Source organism: Dendropsophus ebraccatus, chromosome 9 (assembly GCF_027789765.1).
Source record: "Dendropsophus ebraccatus isolate aDenEbr1 chromosome 9, aDenEbr1.pat, whole genome shotgun sequence".
In the NCBI taxonomy this organism is placed as follows: Eukaryota; Metazoa; Chordata; class Amphibia; order Anura; family Hylidae; genus Dendropsophus; species Dendropsophus ebraccatus.
In genome coordinates this window covers 51282221-51303074 of record NC_091462.1, presented here as the reverse complement: position 1 = coordinate 51303074, position 20854 = coordinate 51282221, and the positions used below count along the sequence as shown (strand labels likewise).

Below are 20854 nucleotides of genomic sequence, written 5' to 3'. Positions count from 1 at the left end.
TCATTAGCAAATATTGGATCTCTTTTTGATGGCTGTCGGCAAAATCGGTCAAAAAATCTCGTAGTGTGAACTTAGCCATATAAGGGGAGATTTATCAAACATGGTGTGAAACTGGCTCAGTTGCCCCTAGCAACCAATCAGATTCCACCTTTTATGTTCCAAAGAGTCTGTGAGGAATGAAAAGTAGAATCTAATTGGTTGCTAGGGGCAACTGAGCCAGTGTCACTTTGCCTACGTGTATATAGACTATAGACTATATCATAACAGCAGATCTGAAATCTTATTATCTGAATTGCTCGCTTTGAAAGGTCCTTTAATAAAATAGGTTGATTCCAAATCCTTTAACAACTGCAGCCTGCATTATGGAGCAGCCTATGGAGCAGCAATGCCATAGTGCCATAAAGCAACCTGTGTCTACTGATGGGATAACAAGGAAGCTGACGTCAGTCTGTGCTTTCTAAGATTATTTGCTGTAATATTGTCTCTTTTGCTTGTAAAGGGAGCAATTCAAATACCAGATATTACTCCATAAAATTCCCTAATAAATACTGTAACACATTTTGGTTTTCCTTCATAGTTGTTTGTTGCATTTTTTACGTGTAAAAAAAAAAACACGTTTCTGCATTTTTACAGTGCCTTTTTGAGTGTTTATTATTCTATATAGAAGCCAATGGTAAAATGTACCACTCCCTATAGCATGCCGCAGGGGGGGGGGGGATCTGAGAAACAGATCGCTGATCTCAGGGAGACCAGCCAAACGACAACACTGCCGGCTGATAGTGAAATCGCTCAAAGCAGTGAAGTCCTATGTGCATTGCCCCCTGGGAAACATGAATATACAAAAGAAGAGCCCGTGGAGCCTCATCAAAGAGTCTCGAAACACAGGACTAGCCAGATATCCCTCTGGGAAGGACCCAGCCAAGGGGTGGCTCCTGTAAGGAAACCACCAAATCCACCATATTAAGTGGCCCTATAAGTCAATGTAATGACAAGGGAAAAACCAAAGACAGGTAAACATCCCCAAGGGATATCTGGCTAGTCCTGTGTTTCAAAACTCTTTGATGAGGCTCCACGGGCTCTTCTTTTGCATATTCAACTTTCAGTTTGAGGACATGTTCACACAACATATAACACCGTCTGGTGTTACTGAAGATAATCCCAGACGGTAACTGCAGTACCAACCGGATGATCTTCACTGCTGCTGAATTCGGATGCGGGTGCATCAGTGTGCACCCGCATCTGAATTCCCCAGGGCCGGAATTTCAGGGCCACTAGCGATCCTGGCCAGGGTCTATACTGGGAGGGATTTATGAAGACGGGCATACGCCAGGGAGAGGGGGCGAATCTGAACCTTCTCCCTGGCATACGCCTCGGGCAGTCATTTCAAAAATGTCCCCCTATGTGTATACACTCCGTCCAGGATTCCCTCTAGCTGCAGCACAATGAAAGTAAAGTATTAATCATGGCCGTGTTGCAAATTGGCAACAACGGCCGTGATTAATACTTTACTTACGTTGTGTGAACATGGCCTAAGTCATTAGACCTGCAGTCAGGCCAGGACTAGAGATGCTTAAAGGGGTTATCCAGTATTATTTTTAGTATAGCAAGTATAGCTAAGTCCAAGGCAGGATGTCCTTTACAGCTACAGAGAAAAGTTCTAACCCTGAATAACCAAACGTCAAGAGGAGGCCCTAGGACTTCAGGACAGATCTGCTGCTTGCCAGCTTTTCAGTAGTAAATGAAAATATTATACACATAGTAAAATCTATTAATGGAAGAAGGAAACTTTTTTTTAATGTAATCATGTGCAGTTTAAGTCCTACAGTACTGCACTGTTTCAAGAAGTCTTCAGGGATTCTGAGGGTCTCAAAAATGCCTCGAAAGAACATATGCAGTCTGCAGGCTGCCAGCTGGACGGCACTAATAAAAAGGAACGTGCATTTTAAATGTACCATCATTTAAAGTCCTGCATGACAGTAGCCGAGCGGCGGTAGTAATATAACTTACTAGTTCCAGAACTATTAGTTCAAAGCAATATTACGAGTAGCTGAAAGTTGCCGCTTTGTGGCTTTGGTCCACTGCCTGGGCTTCTTATGATTCATTAAATCCTGTATGTTCTGTTCTGTTTTTTTGTCATACGACTATAGTAATAAATGAACATGGCAGTGTGAAGTTAGTAGCTGAGAGCAGAAAAATCTTTAAGTCTGGGCCCTACTACGATATTTTGTAGCATTACTGATTATTTTAACTATTGAGATACATCTGCTCTCCGCCTTTTTTTGCTTTGGCCTTAAAAATGACAGAAGTTTTTAGCTGTTTTTTTTTGCATAAAAAAAACTGTTCTTTTTTTCTTTGAGGCTGGACATGGGCAGCAGAGATAAACAGTATAGGCTGAAGAGTCAGAATCTCTGCAAGCTATAAAAGAAAACATACTTCTTGTCATTTAACTGTTTTCAAAAATAATATAAACAACGTGACAAAAGACAACAACTCAAGAACTGCCACTGTCCTCACTGAGCAAAAGTTATAAAAATGATTGGGATCTCTTTATCTTTAGCCTTGGAAACACTCACTAAAACAGTATGGAAATGCATATATTTATTTTACAATTGTATAAAGCCATTTGTGGTTAGTATTATACAAGGTTAATGGTATACTGTGAAAGGGAAACCTGATTTGTCCTATATACGCAGAGTTTTATTTTCTGACATTATTATGTATTTCTGGTCTGGCTACCGCAGGGTTAAGTTGCCACATTCTGTTAGCGTGTGTCTATAGCCGGCAACGTACTGCAGCCCTCTAGAGTAAGCTGGCATCTCTTACCAGCTGGCTGCAGCTCCAACCACTCTCCGTGCGCTCCACGGCCACAATAAATATTTAATCCACACTTTCAAAACTTGCTGACAGGCCCAAATGCAGCCTTGCGTTACAATGTAACATGTCACTGCGAACAGAGATGCAACTGGATGGGGAGTTTGGGCATCATTACCCCATAACTGCTTTAGACTGGTGACAGGCAACTGAATCTGCAGATGAAAAATGGGCCTGCCACACACCCTGCCAGGCTAATAACTATGTAGACTGGGGAAATGTCACTCAGGGTTTTAGCTTGGCAACTTGTGTTGTATGGGTCCTGTATGAAATGTTTCTGTATGAAGTATCAAAGAGGCGTGTGTCATTGGTGAACATACATATATATATATATATATATATATATATATATATATATACACACACACACGCACACACACACACACAGTGTGGTTGTGTGGTTTATATATAAACCACACTTCTTATTTTCTATCTAAACAATAACTCCTTAAAGTGTCACTGTCATTATTTATTTTATTTTATTTTTGCATAGTACAGGCGATTTATTTTTGCATAGTACAGGCGATTTTAAGAAACTTTATAATTGCGTTTATTAGCCGGAAAATGCATTTTTATCATGAAAGAGCAGTTTGAAGCTCTCACCCCCTGTCTTCATTGTTCTCTATGGAGAGTGAAGAGATGGGGCACCAAAACAGGACAACAAAGAGTTAAATTACAGCTACATCACTAGGCTCTCTCCTCTGACATCAGCACTGACCTCTCTGATCTCCCTGACCTCTGAATAGGGGCTTTCAGCGGCTCCCTGTGGTGTAATCCTTTGTTCTCTGCTCTCTGCTGGTGACTTATCTCCCTCCTCCCCCCTCCCCTCTCTATAGCACAGATAAGATCCGACTGATGAAAAACAGTCAAGATTTCCTGATTCTGAGCAGTGGATGACAGAAAGGAGAGGGGGGGGACCTGGGAAAAGTCTTTTTAAATGCAGATAATGGCATATTTGCCTAATAAACCTAATTACAAAAATTCTTAAAATTGCCTGGACTATTGATTTCTGCAAACAAATGTTAACGACAGTGACTCTTCAAGGACCCATACCGTACCAGTACCATTGGCTCTGTGAAGTGAGCTCAGGAACTGAGCTTGCTTCACAGAGCATGAGCAGCCACTGCTAGCAGCATTCCTCAATGTTAATGACGGGCCACCGCGATAGCCGGCTGCCCGTCATTAACCCCTGCAGTGCCGCGAACTGTGTTCCTGTGCCTGACCAATCAGGTTTTGATCATTCTAACTGACTGACTGACAAAGAGGTCTCTTACCTTCCTCCATGTAGTCAGTTTGGCAATCAAGAGTCTGCCATAGGCACATGTAATGCCATGGCATAGCATTGATTAGTCTATGTATGGTAGTAAATCAATATAATAGTCTCCTGAGGGGAGACTTAAAAATAGCTAAAAAAAAATAAAAAGTTTTAAAAACATGACATAGCCCCTCCCCTATAGTTGAAAGTAAAAATAATCCCCAATTCCCATTTTATAAATAAAACACATAAAAATAATAAAATAAACATATTATATATTGTAGCATGCGTAATTGACCAATCTAGTAAAATAAAATAATACATAATACTGGTGACAACTTACTGTATATGGTAGATGGGTCCATGTAACAATAGACCCTGGCTGCAACTATTACCTCTGTATCCCCTAAAGCCAAGTAGGTCCCAATAACAAGCGCCAATCTCATTATTTGGTACTTGTCAAAAGGAGCCCTTACACAGGTCAATTATTAAACAGGCTGGGCAGCATGAACAATTGCTGGATAATTCATGTGGCCATTTACAGTAATTTTTACTAATGTTGAATCCAATAACAATTATTTCTAGACCTGCATAAAAATTTTGATCACCCAATAAATTAGTGTTTTCTCATTGTTTGGCTGATCGCTGGCCTTTTTACATGTCAATTATCGGAATGAGCATTCCAACAAACACTTATTTGATGTATACTTTATAAGTATTCATGTTATAAAAAACTAACTCTCTAAATAGAAGAAAATAATTAAAACTTTAATTATTTTAAAAAATTGTACTTAAAAAATGAATTTTCTGGTCAAATTTGTCAAGTTTCTAGCATGTGAAGGGGCTGTTGGCTTCGGATTTAAATGGATTAATGGAGGATTGGACTCACAGGATATTTTGACAATGTTTTTAGTTTTTCCCCATGACAAGCAATTGCGAAGCAATTTAGCTACACTGATCATATGTCATTAGGGGGATCAGAGATTGGATTTTATCACAATCAGGTAAACCCAGGCCATAGACTGGGAGATGCTTTTCCAATGGCAAGTGATACAGCTGCATAAAGGTCGAAGCAGGTTGTTGGTCGCACAACTAAGTAAAATATCAATTTATAAACAATCATTTGCCAATGAAGCCATATACATTTTAGTCCATATTGGCCATTACAGTGGATCAAGGGCATAAGAGGCTATGGCTGATAGTGGGGGATTTAAAATAAGGCTTCTTTGATGTCCTAATACCCCAATGAGACAATAATTGCCGACAGATATTTGTCATAACATTTCAGCAGATTCACCTTTATTTTACATTCCATAGGAGCATGCATGGTATTAATTCCTATTCTAGTATCCCAATGAACGCAATGTCTGCTCTACAGATCCTGTAACGTCTTTACAGCTAGCAGCAGCTCTGCCCCTACAACATTCCCTATAGGTTGATGCCTTAATCTGTAATGTGCTCAGTGACTTCCCAGGACAGGACAGCTGTATACTTGTAACGTCTGACAGCAGCTGTGCAGGGGTGGCAAGTGTTACAGTAAACAATAGAGAACATGCAGGTGCTGTCACATTCCGAGGATTCCGCAGTCATTAACCTATTTTAAAGCCTTGTTGGCAGCATATCACAAAGAAGGTAGAGGGTGTGTGCTGGGGCCCTGATAAGGTATCTCCTGACTATCAGCACACACTTACAACACCCCTTTGGCTTTGCACCCTCACCTGATCCACTGGCCAGATAGCAGCTTTATAAAGTGAGAGCAATCTACTAATAAGTGACTATCGTCATTATTGCTTTCAAGTTATCTGGCAGTTTAATAGTTAATAGAGACCAAATTCTTCATAATTGGGTGAAATTGTATTATCTACGCGAAAGACTTTACAGTATTTGCATTCAAATCCTAAGAGACACCTGCATTTCCATCTTAAGAGGGTTGTTCACTTTGGGCAACTCCTACTTGTTGTAATCCATGCCCCCCCCCCTTGCAATTTTGCAATGTGCAGCCGTAGCTGCTGCTTCTTCCAACATCATCTTTGAGGTGACAGTATCACTTAAGTAAGCCAGAGAAGCTGCCAAAATGAGGTAGAGGTTGCTGGTAGGTTTTTTTTTTTGTGCTTTTTTTAAGCAAAAAAAAAAAAGGTATGCAAAAGTTGTTACTAACTGTTAGTAAAAGAAAAAATTCTGTATGTGGGGGCCTTCTGACTTTTCCATGATAAATATAGGAAACAAAAGAAATTCCAACAGCACCAGATAGACCTAAGTCTTAGGGGATGGATGCTGGTTAGACCGCAATCCCAATAGTTGTCCACAGATAGAGGTCTGAAGAGGAAGGGTTCAGCAGCATCCACACAGGTTCAATAATCTAAAATTTATTGAGGCATCCAGGCAAAATACAACATTTTTAAAGATTATTGACCCTGTATGGATGCTGCTGGACCCTTCCTCTTCTTCCCATGATAAATGATATTAAAAGTATCGGCCATGATGAATTTCAACACCTGATCCTTTTTTCCTGTCCCAAGTTACGCCACTTTTAGGGGTATCTATCTGTGCGCCGCACTTCACCCTAGAAGCCTACAGAAAATGGTAATGGTGGTGGTGCCAAATGAGCATGAAGCCAGCCATTGAAGAGAATGGACTCCTTAGCAGAATTTGTGTAATGCAGATATAGTAATGTTAACCCATTGATGACCAGGCACACTTTTTTTTTTTTTTACTGCCGCCTTCAAAGATCCATAATCTTTTAATTTTTTAGTCAACATGCCTATATAAGGGCTTGTTTTTGGTGGGACAAGTTGTACTTTCAATTTGCATCATCTTAAGTATATACGACTTTTTGATTGCTTCTTTTCCTTTTTATTTGAAAGCAAATCAACAAAATGCACAAATATATGGCATACCTGGAGGCCTACATTAGGCCCCCTGCTGCTATAGAAATGCATCTCCATCCCAGGAATTGTGTCACCCCTATGAATAATGGGGTAAGAAAGTCCAGAAACCACTTAAATGCCACAATCACAATTTGACCACAGCATCTAAGGGGTTAAATTACAAGGATGGAAGTTTCCTTTGCTCTTGATAGTTAGAACAGGGGCCCTTCTGTCACACACCATCCAAGTTGCCATGATATTCTGCACAGAAAACCTGTGCAAGGCTACTTTTGCCCTGCCAACAAAAGATGTATTGTGGTCATTAAGTGGTTAACATCATACCTATTTCCTTCCATACTGTCAATTATCTTGTGGTTGACAGTGCACAATATACTGTAGATAATGAACATATAGCCATTGTACAGGTGGAGTAAACATTTATGCTAGTTTTTCTTTGTGGATAGAATACGTTAAAAAATGTAGGTCACAAAGAACGATAACAAAATCCATACAGTAGAGATAGCAGATGTGCAGTCATTGTAAATCTGTATTATACTTTATGTGCTGAAGAAAAGCTGTGTTTTTATAGTACTGGATAACCCATTTATTGAATCCAAAGCTTCATTTCTTGATAGAAAATATGGAGACATCTTGACATCATCAAAAGTCAAATACTGATCCCAAACCAGTTTATAAACAATCAAGAAATTTAGCAGATTTTACTATGGCCATTAAGCTAATAGGCAATGCATCGTAGAGCTAAAATTCTAAATGCAGTCAGGTTTGATTGACAACATGACTTGTCAGGCTGAGGTATTTTCAATAATACAAGAATGCATAGCAATAAATAATATAATAATATAATACGTAAGAGCATTATTATCAACATCAAAGTCAGATACTGAACATGTTCTTTTTTGTAATCTGTTTCTTTTTTCTGATTGTATATTTTTTTTCTATTTTTTATACATTATTATTTGTGATTCCAACTTGTCTGAGCTGTTTGTAACAGCATTTAGCGATACGCTACAGCAAGACCCATGGACATAGATGAAAATAGACAGAATGTGTCTCCTTGAGATCAGTGTTACTGAGCATACTCTACTGTTGTCACCTGTCACTGTAAAGGCCATATTACACGGGGCAATTATCTGCCGAATCTGCCGGAAGACAACTGTCAGCCGAGAAGCAATCGGTCGCTTGTCAGCTAATCGTTGTCGAAGCTGATTAATGTGCAGCTGGCGGCGGTTTTAATATATATAAAATTATAAATGTTATATGTTATATAAATATCATCCGACTGTTTCTCCGTGTACCCTGCTGACCTTAGCCAAGGCTGAGTATACCTCTACAGTGACAGTCTGCTCAGCGAATTAGTGGTGGTGGTGGGTGTGCAGAGATGGGTTTGGCTGCAGCGGCTGCAATCAGCAGGGGATGCAGTAACATGGCAGGAAGATGCTGGGGGAGCATAGAGAGGTAAGCATAAAATATCTTTATTATTTTACCCCTTTAACCCCTTAGCGACCCATGACGTATCTGATATGTCATGGTGCCGCTCGGGGTGTGCAGAGCGGGGTCCCACCGGGACCCCGCTCTGAACGGCGCTGATCCCGGCTGACACGTGCAGCCGGGCAGTGCCTCTATTAGCCGGCGCAGGTCCCGTTGCCGCGCCGGCTAATTAAGCCTCTAAGTGCAGCTGTCAAACCTGACAGCTGCACTTAGAGGCTTCAGACCTCACGTCTCTGGTGTCTAGTGGGACGGATCTCCCCCCCGCGATGCGATCGCGGGGGGGAGATCCGTTCTTCTGCCCGTGCCGGGCCTCAGCGTCGGAATGACGCTGATCCCGGCTCGGCAATAGATTGCTATGGCCTGCAGCAGGCCATAGTAATCTATGATCGATCTAATCGATCTTTGCTGTGTATATACACAGCATTGATCTCTATGAGAGATCAGTGCTGTCTATATACAAGTCCCCCAGGGGGGCTTCTAGTGTATGTAAAAAAAAAAGTAAAAAAGTGTTTTTATTAATAAAAAATCCCCTCCCCTAATAAAAGTCCAAATCACCCCCCTTTTCCCATTTTATAAATATAAATTAATAAATAAATAAATAAACATATTTAGTATCGCCGCGCGCAAAATCGCCTGAACTATTAATTAATCACATTCCTGATCTAGCACGGTAAACGGCGTCAGTGCAAAAGAATTCCAAAGTGCAAAATTGCGCATTTTTGGTCGCATCAAATCCAGAAAAAATGTAATAAAAAAACGATCAAAAAGTTGTATATGCGCAATCAAGGTACCGATAGAAAGAACACATCATGGCGCAAAAACTGACACCTCACACAGCCCCATAGACCAGAGGATAAACGCGCTATATGCCTGGGAATGGAGCGATTTTAAGGAACGTATATTTGTTAACAATGGTTTGAATTTTTTACAGGCCATCAGATACAATATAAGTTATACATGTTATATATCATAGTAATCGTAACGACTTGAGGAACATGCATAACAAGTCAGTTTTACCATAGGACGGACGGCGTAAATGCAAAACTCCCCAAAATCAAAACAAATTTGTTTTTTTTTCAATTTGACAGCGCAAATGATTTTTTTCCGGTTTTGCAGCATATGTTATGGAAAAATAATGCCTGTCATTGCAAAGTACAATTGGTTTCGCAAAAAATAAGTGCTCATATACGTCTCTAGGTGAAAAAATGCAAGCGCTATGGACTTTTAAACTTAAAATGGAATAAGCAAAAGCGCAAAAACGAAAATAGGCTTTGACCTTAAAGGACAACTCCCACAAAAAATTTTTTTTGCTCATTTAACACACATTACAAAGTTATATAACTTTGTAATGTGGTTAAATACCCGGCCTGGCCCCCTTCCCCCACTTTCGGACCCCCGACCCCCCACCCCGGAAGTTAAGGAATGTATACATTACCTATTACGATCGTCACGGTCCTCTTCTCCGGGGCGGCATCTGGTGACGACGACGTCAGAGCCGAGGGGCGGTCCGGGTCTTCTTCCTCCTCGGCGTCTTCATGCAAAGTGAATGGGGATGAAAAGGCTGCTGGTGCACATGCGCACCAGCAGCCTTTTCATTGGCTGGAGCGCATCACATGGCTTCCAGCTTGCTCAGCCCTGATTGGCTGAGCTTGCTGGAAGCCATGTGATGCGCTCCAGCCAATGAAAAGGCTGCCGGTGCGCAAGCGCACTGGCAGCCTTTTCCATCCCCTGGACCCGGAAGTTGGAGACATCGCTGGATGGCGGACGGCGGCGACGGAGAGGCGGACGGCGGGCGAATCGAGTGGCGATCGTCACCGGAGAGATGGTGAGTATGGTGTCTGTCTGTGTCTGTGTTTTTTTTTTTTTTGGGGTCCCGCGGGAGTTGTCCTTTAAGGGGTTAAAGCAAAGGCTGCAATATCTGTGGTGCTCCACTCCCACGATTATCAAGCCGTCTTAAAGGCTCATCTAAGAAAGTTGGCCTGTCTAATAAGGCCTTAATTCTGTACAGATCACTTTACAGCAGCCTCCTTATATAACAACAAACAGAACAGGACGTCTTAGTCTTAGAAGTAGCGATGAGATGAAAAAGTGCAAAACATTCAGGACTATTTTATAATATAGAGGTAACATAAAAATAAAAACTAGAAAAAAAAATCTCAAAAATTCTTTAAAATATGTTTAACGTAAAAACGTGTTTTAAACAATAGGTCATTTTCCGATGACACATTCCCTTGAAATGATGACTCGGTTTCCCATAAAGAAGTCGTCTGATATATGAGAATGGGTCTGTTTTTTCTAGAAATAGTGCCATTCTTTTCCATAAGCTGGGCCTGACACTATATTTTATCCCCAGTCATGTAATAGATTCCCCTTTAAATAGATAGATATGGGCTGTCATGTAAGTGAACATGACGGAGTGATGCAATGTACAGTAAATGCTTGCATGAAGAGGGTCACAGCCAGGTCTGCAGATAGTTCAAGCTTTCCACAAAATAAATAAATGAACTTTATCTTATCAGCAGTGATGAGCGGCTAAAGAAACCCCTCATTTTACTTTAATAGCTTTTAATGCAAAATACGGGTATGTCAGGGATTCCTACTCAGGGATGTGTCTAATTGAAAAAAAAAAAAAAAAACTTGTTCATCAAGATTATGACATTTCACTGTAATTGTTGACAAAGAGAGTTCATATCCTTCATAGCATAGTGATAAATTACCCATTTGGACAGAATATTAGAATGTGACTATCATTCATGTATTACAGATATACATACCAGATTTTTCCACTTGCAGTATTGCTACGTGCATCTATCAGCGAATAACAGTGATAGCTGAACATTACCAGACTATCTGGCACAGGACAGGTTAAACCTCCCAAAACCGGCTAGTGAGAATCTCCCCTTATTGCTTGTATTCTTCATGTACTTTATCAGAGACAAATCTACGCAAGCAATAAGGCCTCTTGCAGTGTCGGCCAGAGGCCATACTTAAAGTATGGTAGGAAGGTGAGAAGCAGGTCCCCAGTGAGAAGTTTATGAGATAGGAGGCAGGTAAGGCCTCAAAAGCAATTGCAGAGAATGTCTCTAAGGTGCAGCCTAGTTTTTGGTAGATAAGACTCTGATACTGAAGCGCTACAACTTATCACACTCATTTATAGCTGAGATGCACTAACCTTTTTAGGCCTGGGCAACATTGTCATTTTCGGTTAATTGAAGGGGCCACAATAAAACTTGTCTTTACAGAATTCTGATAACTGTGAATTATATGGTTGTTTATTCCAGGTTAATTTTTTATTACTTTAGTATGTTCTGGTTGGGGAGCATATAATTTTAAGGACAGGGTTATTTTTCTGCCTTTGACAGGGGCATTTAAGAGGTCATTATGTTCAGATCAGGGCCAGACTGACCATCTGGCATTTCTGTCAAATGCCAGATGGGCTGGTCCCCTTTGTGAGCTGGTCTTATCTGTCTCTTGGACTGGTGGTAGGGTGCCAATACCATGATGATTCACCTACAGGGGGATGTGTACATGAAGGGGAGGAGTTATACTACAAGGGGGATTACCTACAAGCCTACAAATGGTTTCCCTGCAGGGGGGGGGGGGGTGGAGGGAAGGGTGATTACCTACGGGAGAGGGGGTTGGAATTACCTTCAGGGGTATTGCCCATAGGCACTGAGTTATTGCAGGTCTCTTGCTATTCTTGTGGGAGGCTGGTTGTTAGTCACACCATGAATTATCACTGTGCTGTATGGTTATAGTGCTGGTCTTTATTAGCGGTCTTCTAGTGATCATACAAAATGTGAACATAGTGTAACTGTGTGACTGTACCGGCCATTTTCCTATGGCGAGAGCTCTGTAATTTTATTGGTGGACATTGGTTTACCCAGGCCTCACAGGCAGTATGACTGTGTATTGGCCATTTTCCCATGCCTTACATTATTACTCAACGTGGACACTGACATGAGGACAAAAACAGGTCTGAACAAGACCTCACGTAATACATAGAGAATATAGCAAACTCTCATTACACTTACAGCTTATGGAGAAATATATTGATGTAGCAAATAAGAAGTAAATATTCCCTTAATGTGTCTATAAATAATACTGGTATAGACAAAACAATCCGATAACTATTTATATACCCTGCTCATTTCTTCTAGCAGATCTTTTTGTGAAATATAAAGAAAAAAGTTTTCTTTACTCCTCTTCTTCTGCTGATTCTTATTGTGTATTTTACAGTTCACCTTCTCCAAGCACTGAACAAATAGAAATACGGTAATTGCTCCTTCGAATGCATTGAGCAGCAATTGTAGTGTATATTATACTCTGTGCGCCAGATTCCGCAGAACATCATAATATACACTGTAGGCTCTTTGTATATCTGCATTGGGGCTTATGGTTTTAACTAGAGATGAGCGAGCATGTTCGTCCGAGGTTGGTACTCGTTCGAATATTAGGGTACTTGATGGTGTTCGTTACTCAGACAAGCATCTCACGATACTCGGGACAATGGCATTTTCCTCTTCCTGCATGTTTGGCGGCTTTTTCTCAGCAAATCATCATGCAGGAGAGTGTTTGGCAGCTTGTAGCATCATGTGGGAACCCTACATGTCGATAGCAGTGATTGGCTGGCCAGATCAGATGACCTGGGCATATAAGAATCAGGTCCCTCAATGCTCGCTTCAGAAGCAGGCTGGATGAGCTTAGGGAGGGAGCTGCTGTCTGTCAGGGAGAGTGTTAGGGTGGGTAAATAGTTTCTGTTAGGCAGGAATTCAACACAAAGAAGCCAACAGTCCTTCTAAGGTCTACAACTACATTTTTTTGGCTTCCTCTTGGCTGCACACTGTGCAGAGCGACTTGTGCCAGAAAGGGGACAGCACATGGTCCACATAGACGCCAAATAAAGTCCTCTGAGTACTCATTTTTGCTTCTGCTGTACCTTGGCTTGCTGGGCTCTGTAGTGCAGCTACACCTATCCTGTGCAGTGTGCAGTGTAACGGGTGCTTTAAAACAAACAGCACCTGGTACCTGGTACACACAGACTCCATAGACTACACCAAAAGTCCTCCCAGTTGCACCTAGTTGCGTGCTTTTCTAACATGTGCCAGTACATTCGCATTGCCCGTCTTGGTCTGGGTAAGCAAAATTGTATTGGGGGCCACCACCCATCTGTTGACTATAATTTGGCATAATGTTGCGATTAGCCAGTCTCAGAGGCGTCCATGCATTCTGCCCCTGCTGTTTCCTGTCCAGTTCCGTGGTGTTTCCATCATTTTCTGAGGTTTCCAGGTTTTCACACAACCTTCCCTGTGCCGAGCTTGGGTCCCCTGCAAAAATTCTTGAGTTTCCTATTGACTTCAATGGGGTTCGTTAATCGAAACGAGCACCCGAGCATCGGGAAATATTCGTCTTGAGTATCAAGCACCCGAGCATTTTAGTTCTCGCTCATCTCTAGTTTTAACATAAGCCCCAATGCTCTGAATGATCCATTCATAATGGACATTAGAGGTATCTGATGGACGCCAGTGAAATATTCATGGATTCTCCAGATTCCACTGAGGTGTCATTTGTTTTGATGGGAAAAATAATAATACCTTCATCTCTTTTCCCCTCCTTGGGGGGACATGCAAATAATGGTGTCCCTAACACAGATGTAAACAGAGAAGTCTGAGGGAATCTCCTATTAGTCAGCTCATGATGCATCTGCCTAGTAAAGAGATTCTGCAGAAGCTGAAGTGTGTAATATAAGGAATAATGTACCTCCTACTGTAAATCATTAGACAATTGGAAGTCAATGTAGTGATCAGTGACTCGTATAAACAGTCACTGATCAGTCTGCTACCTCTTGCTTTTATATCATAAGGGAACTTGCTAGTTTCCTATATTCCTATAATTTAGGAGTTAGGAGTATACATGATCTAAATGCTAAGTGCAGTGAAGGTTATACTGTACATTATTTTCAAGGTAATATAAAAGGTAGAATTTACTATATACTGTGGAAATATAGTTTAATTATTGTGGTGCTTTATAATAATTGTACATAACTGCAGGGGTGTAGCTACCATGGAGGCAGACCTCGCAGCTGCTATGGGGCCCCATTAATACTAGCTATGCCCCTGTTAGCACTTCTTACCTGGACAGGTTCTGGGGTTAGCTGCACTACATGCTGGATACGCTCACTGTGGTGATGTCTCGACTCTTCTTCGTACACAGCATCTCTTTCATGCTGAGGGAGCCCAAGAAAACGACGAATGGTGCACAAATTCTCCCACAGTGTACGGTTTTCTGGGCTGGGATTTTCTTTCCAGCGAAGGAGTTCACAGAGCCAACCCTGTTAAGAAAGAATAAACTGAATAAGATTGTAACGTTTATAGGTAGTTATTTTTGTAAATGTCATCAAATTCATAGACCTGCTACACAATTTTTCGCCCGGACTTTAATGACCAGTCGATCAAGTAGGTTATAAAAGAAAGCAAGTTTAACACTCTAGCACCCAAACTGTTGGGCATAACATGAGGCACTATTGCCCTTACTTGTCAGGAGAGCTGGATGACCATATACAGTCCCTTAATCTAGAGTTCAGTTGGAGCTGCAAAAACAGCCAAACATACTCTTGTGTTTTTTTTTTTCTGACAACTTGATATAGTGTTAGCATGTCTGTCAGATTCAACTTCACTTTGACTATTTTTCAAGCTTTCTAATGCTAGACACATGACAATAGGCCAGTCCGTTGTTCTTGGACTAAACAAACCTAACCATCTAAACTTCTCCACCCATCAAGAGTCACATAACATAATGACAATCTCGTAGGGTGACCATGATTATAGAGGTGAACTGCATGAATACCTTATGATTATGTTTGCTTAGGTGTTATAATCCATCATGTGTGACTGGTATTTTTGCACAATCTTCCCTACATCGAGAAGAGTTTAGCTGAATCATGACTTTTTTTTACACCCGATTCATCTACCTCCACGTCAGTGTCAGAAATGAGTCAGAACATCCCTTACTGTATAGAGTTTAGAGAGTATGTGAATATGTATCTATTTTTTTCTATGTTACTACTATTCTTCTATATGTTGAGAGACGGGACTAGTGGAGTCCGGTGTGGAGGCAGTTCCAATTGTACAACAGTGCGGAACATATCTATTTGTTACTCTTCTATATGGTCTTTAGGACCCTATCAGGCATCAGGACCCAGGTGCAACTACACCCTCTGCAATCCTCAAAGGCGTAGATCACAAAAAAAAAAAAATCTTTCAAATCAACTGGTCTCAGAAGTGCCAAAGATTTGTAATTTACTTCTATTAAAAAATCTCCAGGCTTCCAGTACTTATCAGCTGCCACAGGTCCTGCAAGAGATGGTGTATTCTTTCCAGTCTGACACAGTTCTCACTGTCCAGAGCAGTAGCAAATCCCCATAAAGTTAGAGAGTTACAGCATGACGTGTGTATGGGGCCTTTCTTCCCGTCTGTGCTGAGCATATACAGTATTGCTATGACCGGTCATTTACAGTCAGATCACAGCAGATATCCCTGTTTAGGACCTGTAGCATTCAACAGAAGGCAATTACCTTTTTGATTTATGTTGACTTTTTTTCAACACTTAAAAGTTGTTCTAAGGCAGAGTTATGAAAATAGTAATACATTCCTGCACTGACGCTGCATTCCTGTTTAACTATTCCAATTTTGTGTTTCCAAAAAGAAACTTTCAGACATCAAGCACAAGACGTTACATGCCCGAACGTTCTTCTAATAAAGCCGGATGAGTTTGGCCCCCGATCCCACTAACGTGAGCTGGCCATATACACACACAGTCCTATTTTGCCAGGATGGGAATAATTGTAAGGGAGAAATTGTTAATAAAATAAAGCCTAGCTATTCCTCGTAATAAGGTTTTCCAACCACTCAATGTTTATACTTTATAATCTCAGTAATAACCTTGAACGGATTGGAATTTTTTTTTTATGCCAGTCCAATCATTTTTATTATTTTTTTCATCTGATCATTTTACCACTTTACACAATTGTATCAGATATTCCATCGAATCGGAGTAAAAACCACCGGCCTAGTGCACATTACAACCAATCTGTCAATGAGTGCCTGAAAGTGACTCTTTGTATTACAGATTCAACGATTAACTCTTTAACCTCTAATGCCCTCATTTCCTCCCATCCTCCACCGCACATCGCTCCCCAAACATAAATAAATAGGGGGGAAAGGCAAGATTTGATTATCTTCGCTGTATCGGCCAAGGCAGAAACACCAGCTGTTCTTATTGTGCCTCGTCTTCCTCACGGCTCCGATGTTAATAGCCTGATCATTCCATTTTCTCCTTCAACTGGCGGCTGCACAGCACAGAGCAGAGACAGAGAGGGCTCCTGCCCATCTGTAGCAGCTGTAGGCAGTGAACTGTGAAGGCACTGGGGATTTATCGGGTAATCTGTAACACAAGACTGCCTTGTTTTTACAAGAGAAAGGCCACATTTGCACAGACCTGCTCTATTCTGGATGAAGGAGAGGATGAAAGATTTTTTTTTTTTAGAAGTGAATACATCCACACTATCCTACAACACTAGTTGTCACTGATCTATGCAACTTTTAAGTTTCGGGTGCTGACAGCATTATGAATGCTTGTAGATAGGATTGTCAGCCGAAAAATAACATACACTTACTGCTGTGAAGCTATAGGCCCCTGGCTGGCCTTAGACACCTAGAAATAAAACAGGCCAAAGACAGAATTGTCTGTACTATGCAAGTAGTACGCTCCTGTAATGAGCCTGTCCATAGAAAACAATGGTATATGGACTTAATAGTCAGTAAATGTGTCATGTTAAATATTTCTTATACATCATAAAGCAGAGGTAGGGAACCTTGGCTCTCCAGCTGATTCAAAACTACAACTCCTATCATGCCTAAAGCGCTAAATCATGATGGGAGTTGTAGTTTGCCACTGCTAGAGAGCTAAGGTCCCCTCCCCCTGCCATAAAGCACTACCATACAACCATTTATTTGACAGATTATAAATGGTGATTTGCTTTTGGAATTAAATAACACTTTGGTACACATACTTGTATGTTACAAACAGCACTTTTTAGGGAAGCCTTATTGTTGAAAATCATAGCTTATATTGTATATGACTACACCATCAAAGTTATATAACTAAAATTAGATATTAAAAGTGACTTTTTTAAACATAAAAAAGTCATGTTTGCACACTATAGCTTACTATAAATTTAGACGCACACAGAAAATAATGCTTTTATGTACACGTATAATAAAGATGTAAAGGAATTGACTATTACTATCCATGCCATCACCGTTCATTGTTTCCTTTTTGTCAGAATACAATAAAACATTATTAAAAATAAATAATTAAATAAATATTAACATATGTTATCATATGTTGTAAAACTACAACTTTTTTACATAATCTATTGTTAAGAAGAATGATTTTTTTTTTTTTGTAAAACTAACATTAAATCATAAATAGCAGAATTATACCCCATAAGTGACACATTGTCTAAGCACTGTTTTTTTTGAGGAATAATATCTATGAATCCTATTTTCATCTGCCTTGTGTACTATTCCCCCATTGAATGAATTCACCACAGCAAGTACCAAAAAAAAAAATCTGCTCAGTTGCAGCCATATTGCTCAGTGTGTACCCAGCTGCCGAAATAATTAGCTTATGAATGTATCAGCTGCTTGTGTGATTTTTATAAATAATAACCAACCTGCAGAGCAGAAACACTTTCATGAGCTAATATTAGCAATAATTTGAACGGTAATTGGAAGAGTTATAAATCTGCCATATGGATGAATAGACGGATCCTCAGACTAACAGAAAGTGTCAGGCAAATATTTATTGTGTTTTAAAAAAAAGAAGACAACCACAAACACATAAAAATTTGAATTATCTATCTATCTCATGATCTATGTCATAGTATGTATATATATCTCTATCCTACATAGTATAGCTATCCTCTATCTGTCCAGCTACCATATATCTTTTTATTTATTTACTTATCTATTTACTGTGTCCTATATGTCCAAATATGTCCAATCTATCTAAACATGAATGCAGCAATAAAAAAAATCAATGGTTTCTTCACCAATAGGTGAAAAAAAAAAATTTTTTTGCGATCTATCTATCTATCTGGCTTGAGAATGGTGGTGTTCTCTTCTGTTGTGCTGCACCTTGTTGAATAAAATAAATACAATTCTTTTGCACTTTATCCATTGGAGTGCCGTGGAATTTACCTTGTGTCTGTCTATCTATCTATCTTTCTATTAGGGATGGTCCAAACCTAGTTCGGTTCAGGTTGATACGAACCCGAACTCTCGGCAATGATTCCCGCTGTCTGTCCTCTCCGTGGAGAGGGTGGATACAGCGGGAGGACCGCCTGGAAAACTGTGATACAGCCATAGCCATAGGCTGTATCCCAGTTTTCCAGGCGGTCCTCCCGCTGTATTCACCCACTGCACAGAGTGGGCAGACAGCGGGAATCTGATGCCGAGCGTTCGGGTTCATACGAACCCGAACCTCGGCAGTTTCAGACCATCCCTACTATCTATCTATCTATCTATCTATCTATCTATCTATCTATCTATCTATCTATCTACAGTATCTATCTAAAAGTGTGTGTATCACGTTTACATCATCAGGGTTGCCAAACAAATTTTTTCTTTTTTCATGGACTTTCAGTTTCATGTCAAACTGCAGACACAGGTGGTAGTTAAACTTCCCCCATGTCTATAAGTCAGTATACTGGCATGAAGACATTACTACCAAGTACTCAGGTATAGTGAGAATAATAATTACAATGGCAAGAACTAATAACCCCAAGTTAAAAATATTCACATAGATCATAGACACTGCCATATTAAAAAATTTTAGTCGAGAAGTGGGCAGTCCTACTTAGTGACTGACAGCTTTCTCTGTATACACCTATACACAGCTGTCAGTCACTAAGTAGGACTGCCCAATTAACAGTAGCCAGAAAGAACAGAGATTTACATGATAAACAAGTTATTCTGGGTCTTTTCCCATAAAACTATACATCAATCTGCTCATTTCCTCTTGATCTATGGCTGCAGATTAAACTGCATTTTAGGCTATGTTCCCACAACAAACCAAAGATGGCAAAGAACAGCAGTTGTTGTTAAACAGTGGGCAAAAAAATGTCCATGAGGATTTGTGACCGTTGTTTAACAACAACGGCAGTTTTTTGTGATCTTTAGTATGTCGTAGTAACATACCCTTAGTATGATGTTTTCTCTATAATGTTAGAAGAATCCACTGTGAATTTTGAAGAAATCAAGGCAGATCCTTAGATTTCTGTCATGGATTTGTGTGACACCCCAACACAGTTTATTTGCAAATCCGTGTAATGCTGAATTCATGTGTGAACATACCCTACACTGTTTATTCACATGCCCCCGGTTATGTAGCATTTATTTGCTGTGATTTTGGAAAAAATTATTTTTTGATAAATTATTTGCCATAATTAATAAAACATCTCCCTATTTTTAATAACAGGGACATAGGGAGAAATAGTAAAGGCCTTTGTGTTCTTTAAAGTTTTTAGTGTTCAAAAACGAAATTTTAAATGTAACAGGAGTCAACCCCAATATCCCATTCTCCGTATGAAGGGCCAGTAGGCTGAGCTATATGGAGTTAGTTGGCATAGTTCTTAAACTTGGCACTCAGGGGCATAAATAAAATTTATAGGGTCCCATAACAAGACAGTAATGGGTTCCACCTGGTTGACAGTAAACTAAATTTCAGTAATACCAACTACATCATAACTACTTTTACAACCAAAGGCTCGATCAGTGTTACAGAGCAAAGCTGATTCCACTAACAAAGGTTTCTGTACCCATCTGGCCCCCACAGTCCCTGAGCCTTACACCAACTGCTATGATGGGTATTACTTTAGTTACAATCCATGTTGGCAGTTGTTTCAGCTGTTCCTGAAGGAAAAGAAATTTGGTGGTATCTACTATGTTCCCTTCAAGATATAGGTCAGAACATAGCTAAAGAAACTATTTAGTATTAAAAAAAAGCTGTTCAAATGGCATATTGGTTGTCTTCCTGATCTTTCATCTCTCATTAGCCCTGTTCATGGACAAGTTGAGAAAAGAAATCAATACACTAAGGAGCTGAGCAATTATAGGGGGGATTTATGAAAACCAGCGTACTCCTATGCCAGTCTTAAATTAGGCCCCACCCCTTGTCCCCAACTGAGTTCACTAAGAGGTGCATGAATGCAGCCCAAACCATGCCCGGTGCACCAAATCTAGGCATGCTTTCAGCAGTTATAGATTTGGATCATATTTATGCTTGTGTA

General features: G+C 40.3%; 1 protein-coding gene across 4 annotated transcripts in view; it reads right to left on the bottom strand.

Moving 5' to 3' along the window:
• SATB2 (SATB homeobox 2) overlaps positions 1-20854 on the bottom strand; it is a 166475-nt gene that overhangs the window by 16171 nt on the left and 129450 nt on the right. For all 4 annotated transcript variants that reach the window (XM_069983271.1, XM_069983270.1, XM_069983272.1 and 1 more), the window contains one exon: positions 14636-14833. In XM_069983271.1, coding sequence (XP_069839372.1) covers positions 14636-14833 — 198 coding nt within the window. The remainder of the gene's footprint in view (positions 1-14635; positions 14834-20854) is intronic.